The sequence below is a fragment of the Pseudorca crassidens genome, chromosome 5 (genome assembly GCF_039906515.1).
Source record: "Pseudorca crassidens isolate mPseCra1 chromosome 5, mPseCra1.hap1, whole genome shotgun sequence".
Lineage (NCBI taxonomy): Eukaryota > Metazoa > Chordata > Mammalia > Artiodactyla > Delphinidae > Pseudorca > Pseudorca crassidens.
This window is the reverse complement of record NC_090300.1, coordinates 29,199,571-29,214,200: the sequence shown is the minus strand read 5'-3', so window position 1 is coordinate 29,214,200 and position 14,630 is coordinate 29,199,571. Positions and strand designations below refer to the sequence as shown.

Below are 14,630 nucleotides of genomic sequence, written 5' to 3'. Positions count from 1 at the left end.
GTTTTCATTGTTATTTAGAAATATTCCACAGGTCCAGGATTTTGACTTTAAAATCCTCTCTGTATACAACTCCTTTTCAACCTTTTGCTTCTACTACCCAAGTCGTACACTGGGCTGATAATATCTCGAGTGTCCTAACTCAGTTCTCTTCTCATACTCTATCCATCCCCTTCTAATCTAATTTGCCTTTCTACCCAGTGGGGACCCATGTTCAAGCAGGGTCAGCATCTAGCCCAGGGTCAAATTAAATGTCAGTGATATTCTCATTAGAACAATCTCTCAGTTCACTCTGCAGTTCCACAGCTCAGGACGAAATACTCTAGGAACTTTCTCTACTACTACCATTTCCAAATTACCAAGTTTTAGGAAGTCTGAAAAATTTGTGACAGAGAACAACAGAGTAACTTTATACAACCCATCATATACGTTGAGAAATGACACCTCATTTGAATTCCTAATTCATTTACTTGATTGATAAAACATGACATTGTAAGTCTGAGATACTCCCACTTCTGGGGGGAAATTTAAGCAGAAAAGAAACGTGAATGGGAGATGCACTGTGTTAAGTCAATTACCTTTGAAGTAATATATTTTATTAATCTAAATAGTATTCGAAAATAAACCATAAATGTTTTACCTAAAACGCCTCCCACGCTGCTGGTTCATCTTTGCTCGAGGAGCCACACCGTCAACGGCCATGAAGAACACTTTCCTAGGTTTAATAATGCGAAACAACACCTCCAAGTAGTGAAAAATATCAGTAAAGATTTTATCATCTGAAATTCTGAAGTGAACATCATCATCATTAGGATGGGAACATTGATGTATAATACCATTCATATCCAGGTATAAGTTATCAAATTCAGGAATCTAAAAAACAAAGAAAAATGATCAAGATCATTATTATAATCAAACACAGATACCTAGACATCTGATCAAAAGCAGGATACAGGGGCTTATTCTTATCATATAAAAACTGAGTAAACAATCACAGTTGAATAAAGAAAGTAAACAGGAGGAATAAGTAAGACAGAGACATATTATGTGGTTACATTATGCACCAAAAGCTTGATCACATTTACTGTCAGGAAATTATCTACTTATTTAAAATAAGATAACCTGAGAAAACACCAAATAAAGCTCTTGGTTGATTTGGTACTCAAAATATTAGTTTCCTTTCTTCCTACAATTTGACATTAACTCCTCAAAGCCTCAATTTCCTCTATAAATGAGTAACATAATGCCCATTTATATCAAAAGGCTATTTGTACATGGTCATTAAAAGGTTTTACAAGTGATTTAAAGCCCTATTGTATATCTGGTTTCACTGAAACAGAATCATTAATTTGGTTATATTAACTTAAAAAGCTTAGATTACGCCAAGAAATTTAGGAAACTTTGAAAACTGATTTGTTTTTTATAGGTGGATTAAATAGTTTCTAAACTTTGGCTAACAGGCATCTACTTTCATAGAAAGGCCTTCGTGGTTCTGACTCTGATTGACGTTTCCTCTATTTAAATGTCTGTGAACAAGTAATGGGAACACTACTGAAACAAATATAAACTAACAAGGAACTAAAATGGGCACAACTTAATATCTAGTGTAATTAAGGGATCTGAGAGTAGTCTGCCTTACATACTAATTGAAGAAAAGTATTTTGAATTTTCAAACATAAAAACATAATGGGCATTTTTGTATAAACTTAATGAAAACTATCTGTGAAACAATTATTCAAATTTTACCATATTCATAGGTAATAATACATTTTCCTGTTATTGAGAAAATAACATGCCTTTGAGTTTTAGGAGTAAAAAGTTTTGGTCTTTGAATCAATGAACACCATAAAAATACATTTATAAAACACCTATTTACATAGGATTGGACTAAGTAAAAAAAAATTTAAATGCCCTTAGTGAGTATTAGACTCGAATGAAATGACAACTGTGATCATGAGGTTTCAAATGTACATTCAAGATTTACTGTTTGTTTCAAGAAATCTAAAAACCTCAATCAAAATCTCAATGTGATTTTTTTTTTGAGGGGGTGGGGGTACTTTACAAAATGATTACAAAGTTTCCTTAGGAGAATAAACATGTAAGAGAGCATATTAAAGGGAGCGTAATGAAGGAAAACCTGCCCTATATGATATTTTTAATTATAAAATAGACAGTTTAATTGAACCAAATAGTTTAGAAGTAGTCCAAATGTACACAGAAATTTAGTATATAAGAGACATTTCAAATCAGTGAAAGAAAGGGATGGGGCACCTAGGTAACTATTTGGAAACAAAACTGTATTTCACCTTATAACAAAATAAATTCCAGAAGGATTAGAAATTTTAATGTGAGAAATGTAAGTAAAACAATTATATACAAATATTTTGGCAATTTTCATGTGGGAAAGTTAGAAATCATAAATCAAACAAATGATGGAGTTGGCTACCTAAAAATGTATTTTTAAAATCTTGTAGGGAAAAAATAGTGCCATAAACAAGCCCAACTGAAAATGACAAAATGCAGGAAAATACTTGCAAATAAGGACCAAGTCAACATTCCTAATGTACAGAACAACCCTCAAATATCAAGTAAGAAAAAGAGCATATGTTAAAAGTAAGTATGGAAAATGCAAAGCAATTCAAAAGAAGAAACACAAAAGTCTAAATGATATGAAAAAAATGTTCAACATTCCCAAATTTCTAATTAAAATGATACATCATTTTCCCCATCATGTTAGCAAAGATTAGAAAGATGGATGTCACCCATTATTGGTAAGGATTTGGAGAAATGCATATTTCATGTTATTAAAAGCAATAGCTGGCACTTATTAGCTTATTAGGTGCCAAACATTGGGCTAAACACTTACATTCATTCTCTCACTTAATTATGGTAACAATCTTAAAAGAGAGATATTTCGATTCCCCATTTTATATTAGAGGAAAATCACAGGGCTAAAAGGGAGAGAGGTGGCATAGACATATACCCAATAGTCTGGGATGGGAATATAAACTGGTGTAACTAATATGAAAATATATATCAAAATTTGAGGTGTGCACATCTTTTGTGTGTGTGTGTGTGTGTGTGTGTGTGTATGTGCACATCTGTGACCCAGGACTTCTACTATTGGAAATTTATCCTGAGAAATAATCAGAAATGTGCACAAAGACATAAGTACAAGATTATTCATGGCAGTACTGTTCAGAAAAGATAAAAAATTATATTATGTAACAAATGGGAAAAGAATTTGAAAAAGGATACGTGTCAATATATGTGTAACTGAATCACTTTGCTGTACACCTGAAACTAACACAACATTGTTAATCAACTATACTCCAATATAAAATAAAAAGTTAAAAAAAAGAAAAGATAAAAAATGAAAACAATGCCTAATAATAAAGAAAATTGATAATGGTACATCCACACAAGGGAATACTACAAAGCAATTACAAATTATAATATAGATTCATATTTGGCATGGGATAATGTACATAATACATATGGTCAAGTGACAAAAGTAGTTTATAAAATGGCAGGTAAATTATTATCCCACTTATTGAAAATATTTATCTACATATGTATCTGCATAGAAACTGGACCATAGTGTATGGGCAATTTGTGGTTTCTTAGAATGGTAAATGTTATTGGTCAGAGGGTTTAATTCTTTTCCCCCATCTACCTCCAGTAACCTAGGACATTGAGTAAGCATATAGTAGACGTGCAACTTCCCCTTAGATTTTCTGTATTAGGCTTTGTTTTTTGTTTGTTTGGTATTTTATAATCTTTAATTTCCACATTCTGGTCTAGTCTATTGTCCTCAACTTTAAGGAAAGTGCTTTTTTTAAAAAATAATATTTTGCTTGGTTTCATCCCTCCTCCCTCTCCTTTCCTTCCTTTCTTTCTCCGTATTTACTTATTTACTTAACTCCTTACACTCCCAAACCTTCACTGAACAAGAAATATGCTAACAGTAAGATAAGACTGCACAAAGTATTATATATCTCCGTATTTTTGGATCCTATGGTACATAATTTTTATATTCAATACAGATGTATGAAATAACTATAATTTTATAGTCATAATATACTTCTACCAAACTACTGGACCACTTGAACTAGGCATCAAAAATAGTTCTAGGTGTGTACACATTCAAACACCAATATAAGTCTTGTATATACTATCCATGTCAAGAATTCTCTAAAATAGGAATAGAGTTAAGCTCTACTATTTGTTTGTGTCACCTTTCTTTCTTTTTTCTAATATTACCAGCCATTGGTGCTTAATGCCTATTTCTATTAACTTATTTGAGGTTGCAAAATGGTGATATTCTATCACTTCTTTTTTTATTAATTGTAATACTTTTATAAAGGGGATCATTCTGCCTCTTGGTTACCCAGTGGTACAGGAAAGGTTTTCAAAATTGGGAACTGTGGGGCTTCCCTGGTGGCGCAGTGGTTGAGAGTCCACCTGCCGATGCAGGGGACACGGGTTCGTGCCCCGGTCCGGGAAGATCCCACATGCCATGGAGCGGCTGGGCCCGTGAGCCATGGCCGCTGAGCCTGCGCGTCCGGAGCCTGTGCTCCGCAACAGGAGAGGCCACAACAGTGAGAGGCCCGTGTACCGCAAAAAAATAAATAAATAAATAAAATAAAAGACCCTTTATTAGGTATTTATCATATCACACACACGAGTTTCAGAAAAACAATATTAATATTACCACTAATATGATTAATGGTAATATAAATTTTTTGCATAACTTTTCCCCATTCTCTCTTACTCCCATTTATTTTATAGTTGTACTATCTAAACATTGTCAGAACACATAGCCATTATACACTAAACTCTCTCTTCACTCTTATTTTGATTTTGTTCTACAGGAAATTATATTTAATGTTCACCACTGGTATTTATGTTGATATTTCCCCAGTCCTTTTGATTGTCTGAAGCTCATTCTCTGGCAGATTCCTCAAGAAAGTGCTCAAAGGAACAATATTGCCTGACTTCTACACTGATCATTTGACCAGCTTATCGTTTATACTTAAAAGTCAGTTGAGGGCTTCCCTGGTGGTGCAGTGGTTGAGAATCTGCCTGCCAATGCAGGAGAACGGTCCTGGTCTGGGAAGATCCCACATGCCACGAAGCAACTGGGACCGTGAGCCACAACTACTGAGCCTGCGCGTCTGGAGCCTGTGCTCCGCAACAAGAGAGGCCGCGACAGTGAGAGGCCCGCGCACCGTGATGAAGAGTGGCCCCCGCTCGCCACAACTAGAAAAAGCCCTCATACAGAAACGAAGACCCAACACAGGCAAAAATAATAAATAAATAAATAAATAAAAATTTTTTTAAAAAGTCAGTTGAGTATCTTTATGTTACTCCATTTTTTTCTGGCATAAAGCACTACTGTGAAAAACTATGATGGGAACCTGATTTTCTTTCCCTTACAAGTCATATGTTCCTTTCTTGTAGGTAACAAAAGCTTTTTTCTCTTTTTCTTTAAAGTCCATGAATTTAACTAGAACATGTCTTGATGTTGGTCATCTGAGTCAATATTCTTGGGTACATGGTATACTCTTTCAACATGGCTTCAATTTTTTTTTTTTAATTTCAGGAAAGGTTTCTTTAATTACAGTTTTAGTATTTGTTCTGTTATATTGCTTTGAACCTTTTTATCTTCTAAAATTTTCTCTTATTTCCACCTTCTATTTTTTTCTTATGGCATCATTTGTTTTTGCCTTGCTACTACTTTAGGCTTCACTTCTGATGTGATTTTGCCATTTATGTCTCATTTTCTTTAGGTTCTGTCACCTTATTCCTGAGTTTTTGTAATTGATATATGTTGTTCTTTCATGTCTTATTTTCTTAGTGCCTTTAGCTCATTCTGAAATAGTAGGTTATAGTTTTGGTCTGTTATGTGTGCATGTTTTTATTGCAAGCTTTTACTGTCTGTATGAATATTATTTTGTTCCCCTTTTCCCCCATAATAACTTTGTATACTATTTGACCTTGACACTTTTCTATCATTCATTTTTATGTAAACTTAATTTTCCTGAACTTTTGGAATGAGAAGGGGTTCAGGAAAGCTTTAACTTTACAAAGCTCCCTCTTCTGCTATTTTGGAGTAGTATTAAAAAATATGGTGGCTTGCCTGGTTTGTTTTCTAAGATTTCTTGACTCTGTAACCCTCCCTCACTTTTATCTTGACCTTATCTCTCTTGTCTCCTTCCTGATAAAATTTTATTTCACTCCCAGCACTTTCTCCTTAGGGTGGGCTCTACCTTAGAATGGTACCTTGCCAAGTCAGTTTTGTGGGGTCACAGGAGTTAGACTGCTCCTGCCCTTTAAAACCCCCCAGTTACAGCTACTGCTATCTAATAGGCTTGTAGAGTCTTAGTGAATATTCTGGAGTTCTGCTCTCAGGTTCATCAGATGTTGCCCCATTTCTCCTTCTTCCTCTTGCACACATGCCAATACCAACTGGGTCTAGAGGCTATCGGTAGTCTGTCCCCACCAAATTGTATCTTGGGGTTCATGGGGATACCCTGTCACATGGTTTTGTTGTAATTGTTCTATGGATTTTAAATTTAGCTATCTAGTTTCTCTTTCTGTTTTCAAATGAGGATTCAGAGAAACCAAAAACTATGCTATGTCACCACTGCCACCATCTTCCCAGAACCCACCCCTCCATCCAGTCCCTTTCCCCAAGGACTAGCTTTTGAACCGCTGTGACTTAGGAACTACCATGTTTTAAGTACTGCTTGAGAGAGTAGCTGGTGATTTCTTTTTGAAAGACATCACTTTGATGAACCAAGTTTTAAACCTATTGTTAGTGTTCGTGTCATAAAATTGCCTTAAAGCCATTATTTTTGTTCAGTAACAAAATTCCTCAAGATGGAGAAAATCCAAGATCCTTACACCAAACCAAATTCTGTGCCAAAGAGTAGAGAGTAAAAAGATTACTGAACAGATTGTGCATTGTCAAGTTAGTCTGAATTTTTCAATTTAGAGATAAAGTGCCTGATGCATGGCAGGTACTCAAATATTTGAGTGAAGGATCCAGGAAACGCCTAAGTTAGTTGTCACCATTTTTATCCTCTTCTCTGGAAAGAAATGTTTCCCTAAATCTAATTCAACCCATGCTTCAAATAAATTTAAAGACAAACCACCATTCTGGAATTTTTGGTAAGCTTTTTCCTCATATACCAAACCTGACTGGAATCCAACAACAAAGAATCCTTTCCAGAAGTTTAACCCCATCTTCATGCTTACAGTACTTTTTAAAAATAATAAACCATAATTTAATAGACAGCATGATGGTGTTCACTGTATTATTTCCCTCCATGTTAATACAATGCTATCCATCTCAACTAACTCAATTAGCTGTACAAATTTCAAAAATGACTTTGTGTGTGTGTGTGTGTGTGTGTGTGTGTGTGTGTCAGAAGTGGGATTTGAACCCACGCCTCCATTCGGAGACAAAAATGACTTTTTCCTGTAAAATATAAAATGGGCAAAAGAGCTACCAAAACCATTAAATGTGACAAACACTAGACCCAAAGTCCAGTTTACCTAATAGACGACTGCTTACTGTTTTTTTCCGCAGTTCTAATACCTAAACTACATTTTTGAAGTCTGCACATAAACGTTGCCCTGGGGTCATTATATACCGAATATTACTATTCCTAGTATTAGTGCTCTAACAATGTTTCTCTCTCCGTTCACCCCACGTCTCCTTCCTCCCTCATCTCCTTCCTCCCTCTCTCTCCCTTCTCTCTTTCACACACACACACATTCACACAATGAAGCTTCCAAATAACTGCCCCGGGCCCGTCCAAATGTATTTTTATTTCTTTTGGAACAGGGGATTGGTACGGTCCTTGGGGTAACAGAAAAAGAGTAAGGAACTGTATCATAAATATGAACCATCAGCCACGTCAAAAAGTCTACGCGTTGGGGGTAGGGCGGGATGCAGCTCTAGATACGGGAAAGTAAACAAGGGGATTCAACTGCGTTGGCCGATATTATTGTTTGTACGTAGGCCTGTTGCTCTGGCTGGGGATTGGGGGAAGGTCCTAGGAGGACAACCATCCCACCTCCAAAAAGAAAAACGAAACCTGCAGCTCCCTGGGGAGGAAAGGGAAGCACTCCCGAAAGCGCTCCTACCCGGGACTTGATTGCGAAGTCGCGGCAGGCCCGGCCCGGGCAGAAGCTGTCAGAACAGCCGCATCCCCGCCGCTCTGCCCACAGGAGAGCAACTTGCGTCTTCGCCCCCACTCAGATCACCAGGGTGTCCTCAAACGTTCTGCTCCCCTCCCTTCGCCACTCAGCCAGCTGACGACGAGCAAGAAGGAGGCGGCGGAGACCCCCGGTCCCAGGGTGGAGAAAGGGCCGCCGAGCCCCGGGTCCTCCGCCTTCTGGGCCTCTGACCCCTTGCTTACCCACCTGATGCTCCTTCACCACTTCGCTGAGGCAGGGATACCGCTCCGAGATCCATCGATAAAACTTAGGGACTCCCATTTCGACCGTCAGTACTAACTCAAGTCAGGGCCAAATCGAAACCAAACGCCCCGCCGGGGCCTACGCTGCCGCCTCCGGCCGTCGCTCCGCAGATGACAACACACTGCCCGGCCAACCATAGAGAGCGGCCGCCGGGCCTAGAGCGGCCGGCTTCGAGACTGCATCTCCGGGGCGGGGCTCTAGCCCCGGCCCGAACTCGCTGCCGCGGAGCTGCCTGGTTACATTTAAGAGCGCCAGGCGTTTTTGAACGCGTGTGTGAAATTCAGTTCTGAAAATGTCAGTTGACAGACCTGAGCGCTGTTAAGTGGATTTGGAAGGGGGTGAAAACCTCACGAGACGACTGGAAGAGTCCTGGCTGCTTCCGTTTTATGGGATTACTAATCTCTGTTTTTCAACACAGATTTGGAAAGGTCTGATGATTTATTTGGTTTAGTTTGTTTTGTGAGCGGAAATTTTTTCTTTCAGGATACAACAAAAATTTCTCTTAAAAACGTTCTTTTCCAAATTATTTGCGTAAAATGATTTCCTAACTCCCCTCCACCCAGCTTCCTCCTTAACTCTTAACATTAGGCCTTCGATAGGAAAGTATACGTTTAGTTTTCACATTTATACCTCTTGGGTTATGTATTTTCCCCCATCACACTTCAACTGTACAAAAAGGCAGAATTTTGTAAGGTAAACTTACGTGAAATTATCTGTTACAAAAAGATTATGTTTTCATTTATTTGTATGTAATAACCTCTTTGCTTTGGAATTATTTTAAATCTTCTGCAATAAAACGTACCCCCAAATTTAACGTTAAAATTTTTTAGATTATAAAACCTCATGAAATTTTAAGTAATGCTGTTTCCCCCAACCACTGGATTCTGCATTCTGGTACACTTAGTATGGCAGCATCTTTAAAATTACAGAATGTTTATATAGTTTTCATATTCATGTTAATTGGCTAATTTTTTTTCCCTATCACATTTTCAACAAATACAAAAAGAGTATTACTAAGTGAACTTAATGATGTGCTATTTATGTTTACATCTCTCTTACTAGAAAGTTCCCAGAGGGAAGGGGATCCGTGCTTTGTCTACAGTATTTATTCAATATGATTTTTTGTTCAAATGAATCCTTATGTTAGTACTTAAAATCAACGAAAGTTGTAAAATGAAATTAGGCTGGCTTGTTTCTCGCAAATACATCTTTGTAAGAGCATAAGAACATATGATATTCCATTTCTCCAGTTATACACAGTATATGTTAAGAAAGCAGTTTATTTAACAACATATATTATTTTAAATATTGTTAACAATCAGGGAGAAATATCAGTTACTGTGAGAACATAAACATAAGTTGTACTTTGGAACTGAATAGATACAACCACAGATTAATGATCCAAGTGCATTAATTTTAGATTATTAACATATTCTTTGAAGTAACTCCATTTCACATATATGGGGTCCAACCAAGGTACATCTGGCATAGCAAGTTTTCATCAGTTGCTTCTTGTATAAGGTAATGCACATGTCCTTCAATAGATAACGGCAGTCCTGTCACTCTATTTCGGGTCTTGATTACACCTTGTAGTCTCTGCTCAATGTCAAGAACATGGGTTTTGGCCTAAAAAGAAATTGAAAATCATAAGGACTAAGGACCCAATGACATGCAGATGTTTATAATTTGGAATTACTGCCTTTCTTTTATCTAACAAATATTAATGCCATTTTACTGATCATTACCCCTTTTGTAAGAGCAAATGCAGACAAAGGAGAGAAGCAATGAAACAAATACAATAACTTGAGATACTGATCTCGAGGCTTGCAATGTTGATCTAACATCAACTGGACATTTTTCAGGACTCTGAAATACAAGGGAATCTCTTCCATGTTAGGAGTCTAGAAAAATAATAGTATAAAAAAATCTACTCTGAAAAGTGTTTAGGACTTAAACATTTGAATATTAGTATTCTAATAACAGCAACGATACTCTAATGCCTAATGTTTAGATTATGTTATATGCAAATGGGAGTTCTAAGTGAGCTACTTGGAATTCTACATATTTTTCTCAATCAAGAAAGCATATCAGAATGCAAAAGTGAGAATGATGTAATTAGAAAAACAATCCTCAAATCTATTCTAACTTATTTAAAATAACTATCTGGAAAATTTGAGGATTCGGCTAATATAGTCAGCTCTCTGCAGCCAATGATTCAACCAACCACGGACTGAAAATATTCAGGGGAAAAAAATTCCATAAAGTTCCAAAAAGGAAAACTTCAACTTGCCATGCACCAGCAACTATTTACATAGCATTTACACTGTATTTGCAACTATTTACATGGTATTTACATTGTACTAGGTATTATAAGTAATCTAGAGATGACTTAAAGTATATGGGATGATATACACAGGTTATATACAAATCCTACAGCATCTTATATACGGGAGTTGAGCATTCCAGGATTTTCGTATCCACAGGGGGGTCCTGGAACCTATCCCCCATGGAAATCAAGGGGCAAGGGACTACTATGTTAGTAAAGAGTTCTACATATTGAAGCTGAGACCTGCTGCTCTATAAATTCAGGCAATTTGTGTTCAAGTTTTTCCCACTCTATATCATAACTGTGATTTGTTTATGGTTAAACAAGCATGTGTTGAACTCTGTTTTTACTATACTAATGATAAGAATGTTAACATTAGTAATGACAATAAAGAAAACTTATGGCCTTGTCATACTAGATAGAGAACTAAATTTCAGAGTATTCAATGGTCAGTCACTGACAGTATTTAGAATTAGTTCCCATTTGTAGAGATATACAATATCAGTTCATATCAAGCTACACCTTCTACTAACCTTTTCGTTGACAACTTCCCCTGTTTCATTCAGTGGTGCTTTGGAATGCCCTTTCACTGGTTTACTCCATTCCACAAGAGGATCATGTAGAAAAGTCTTTAAGACACTAAAATGGAAACAAATATTATGGTAATAATACAATGTTATCTTTGTAAAAAGAACTCTCATTAAAGTCAACACTTAGGTGAAGGATAACTACTGAAGGATGAGAAGCTAATGGTAATACTCTTACAAAACACATTACTACCGTTTCAGAGAATGCTATGCTTCCTCCTTCAGAGAACTTGCTTTGCCTACATCTAACTATCCAATGTATTCTACCATAATGCCTGGTAGACAGGTTTTAAATAAAAAAGTGAATAAGTGAGCTTTAAATGTCCTTTCGAAAAACTACTTCCCACAGCTAACATCATATTTAATGGTAAAAGACTGGCTTCTTCACCCCTAAGATTAGGAACAAGACAAGGATGTAGATGTCTCGCCATGGCTATTTGACATTGATCTAGCTAGGGCAATTAGGCAAGAAAAAGAAAAGGCACTGAGATTAGATTAGAAAAAGTAAAACTATCCCTATCTACAGGTGACCTGTTGTTCTAGAGAGAAAATCTTAAGGTATCTGCAAAAATAACTATGACAACTAACAAATGAGTTCATTAAGGTTGCAGGATACAAGATCAATATAAAAATTTAGTTATATTTCTATACACTAGCAATGAACAATCCAAACATGAAATTAAGGAAAAAATTCCATTTAGAAATACTTAGGAACACATTTTTAAAAAGTTAAATACAAGATTTACAAACGAAAAATTATAAAACGTTGAAAGAAATTGAAGAAGACTTAAATAAATGGAAAGATATCCTATGTTCATGGATCAAAAGACTTAAGATGGCAATACTCCCTAAATTGATTTACAGATTCAATGCCATTCCTATCAAAATCCAGGCTGGCCTTTGCAGAAATTGGCAAGATGATCTTAAAATGCATATGGAAATGCAAGAGACTCATAACAGTCAAATAGTCTTGAAAAAGAAAAAAAAAGTCAGAGGATTCACACTTCCTGACTTCAAAACATACTACAAAGCTATAGTAATCAGGAGAATGTGCTATTGGCATAAGGTTAGACATACAGATCAATGGAATAAAACTGAGTATCTAGAAATACACCCTTACATGTATGGTCAATTGATTTTCAACAGAAATGTCAAGACAATTAAATAGAGAAAAATAGGGCTTCCCTGCTGGCACAGTGGTTGGGAGTCCGCCTGCCGATGCAGGGGATGCGGGTTCATGCCCCAGTCCAGGAAGATCCCACATGCCGCGGAGCGGCTGGGCCCGTAAGCCATGGCCGCTGAGCCTGCGCGTCCGGAGCCTGTGCTCCACAACGGGAGAGGCCACGACAGTGAGAGGCCCGCGTACCAAAAAAAGAAGAAAAAAAAAAAAAAAAAGAGAAAAATAATCTCTTCAAAAATGGTGCTGGCAAAAACAGAAATACAGATCAATGGAACAGGGTAGAAAGCCCAGAGATAAACCCACGCACATATGGTCACCTTATTTTTGATAAAGGAGGCAAGAATATACAATGGAAAAAAGACAGCCTCTTCAATAAGTGGTGCTGGGAAAACTGGACAGCTACATGTAAAAGAACAAAATTAGAACAGTCCCTAACACCATACACAAAAATAAACTCAAAATGGGTTAAAGACCTAAATGTAAGGCCAGACACTATCAAACTCTTAGAGGAAAACATAGGCAGAACACTCTATGACATAAATCACAGCAAGATCCTTTCTGACCCACCTCCTAGAGAAATGGAAATAAAAACAAAAATAAACAAATGGGATCTAATGAAACTTAAAAGCTTTTGCACAGCAAAGGAAACCATAAACAAGACAAAAAGACAACCCTCAGAATGGGAGAAAATATTTGCAAACGAAGCAACTGGCCAAGGATTAATCTCCAAAATTTACAAGCAGCTCAGGCAGCTCAATATCAAAAAAACAAACAACCCAATCCAAAAATGGGCAGAAGATATAAATATACATTTCTCCAAAGAAGATATACAGATTGCCAACAAACACGTGAAAGAATGCTCAACGTCATTAATCGTTAGAGAAATGCAAATCAAAAGTACAATGAGATATCATCTCACACCAGTCAGAATGGCCATCATCAAAAAATCTACAAACGATAAATGCTGGAGAGGGTGTGGAGAAAAGGGAACCCTCTTGCATTGTTGGTGGGAATGTAAACAGATACAGCCACTATGGAGAACAGTATGGAAGTTCCTTATAAAACTAAAAATAGAACTACCATACAACCCAGCAATACCACTACTGGGCATATACCCTGAGAAAACCATAATTCAAAAAGAGTCATGTACCATAATGTTCATTGCAGCAGTATTTACAATAGCCAGGACATGGAAGCAACCTAAGTGTCCATCGACAGATGAATGGATAAAGAAGATGTGGCACATATATACAATGGAATATTACGCAGGCATAAAAAAGAAACAAAATTGAGTTATTTGCAGTGAGGTGGATGGACCTAGAGACTGTCATACAGAGTGAAGTAAGTCAGAAAGGGAAAAACAAATATTGTATGCTAACACATATATATGGAATCTAAAAAAAAAATGTTCTGAAGAAACTAGGGACAGGACAGGAATAAAGATGCAGATGTAGAGAATGGGCTTGAGGATATGGGGAGGGGGGAGGGTAATCTGGGATGAAGTGAGAGCATGGCATGGACATATATACACTACCAAATGTAAAATAGATAGCTAGTGGGAAGCAGCTGCATAGCACAGGGAGATCAGCTTGGTGCTTTGTGTCCACCTAGAGGGGTGGGATAGGGAGGGTCGGAGGGAGACGCCAGAGGAAGGAGAAATGGGGATAAATGTATATGTATAGCTGATTCACTTTGTTATACAGCAGAAACTAACACACCATTGTAAAGCAATTATACTCCAATAAAGATGTTAAAAAAAACAAATAATCCAATTAAAAAAAACGGGCAAAGGATTTAAATAGACATTCGTCCAAAGAAGTTATGCGAGTGACCAATAAACATGTAAAGATGCTCAACGTAACTGGTCATTAGGGAAATGCAAATTAAAACACAATTAGATACAATTTCATACCCATCAAGATGGATAAAATAATATAGATAGACAATAACAAGTTTTGGTAAGGATGTGGAGAAATTGGAACACTTAGACATTGCTAGTGGGACTATAACATATTACATCTGCTTTGGAAAACAGTTTGAAAGTTCC

At 36.8% G+C, this 14,630-nt stretch overlaps 2 protein-coding genes across 4 annotated transcripts in view; both read right to left on the bottom strand.

The window, feature by feature from the left end:
* XRN1 (5'-3' exoribonuclease 1) overlaps positions 1 to 8,645 on the bottom strand; it is a 100,804-nt gene extending 92,159 nt beyond the window's left edge. For 2 of the 3 annotated variants that reach the window (XM_067737615.1, XM_067737617.1), the window contains exons 1-2: positions 8,434 to 8,645; positions 638 to 870 (exon numbers count right to left, since the gene is read on the bottom strand). In XM_067737615.1, coding sequence (XP_067593716.1) covers positions 638 to 870; positions 8,434 to 8,508 — 308 coding nt within the window. In that variant the 5' untranslated portion in view covers positions 8,509 to 8,645. The remainder of the gene's footprint in view (positions 1 to 637; positions 871 to 8,433) is intronic. The other variant, XM_067737616.1, reaches the window with a different exon arrangement.
* A 1,107-nt stretch (positions 8,646 to 9,752) lies between these two features.
* Positions 9,753 to 14,630, bottom strand: part of ATR (ATR serine/threonine kinase) — a 102,964-nt gene continuing 98,086 nt past the window's right edge. The window contains exons 46-47 of the mRNA XM_067737614.1: positions 11,350 to 11,455; positions 9,753 to 10,116 (exon numbers count right to left, since the gene is read on the bottom strand). Coding sequence (XP_067593715.1) covers positions 9,943 to 10,116; positions 11,350 to 11,455 — 280 coding nt within the window. The 3' untranslated portion in view covers positions 9,753 to 9,942. The remainder of the gene's footprint in view (positions 10,117 to 11,349; positions 11,456 to 14,630) is intronic.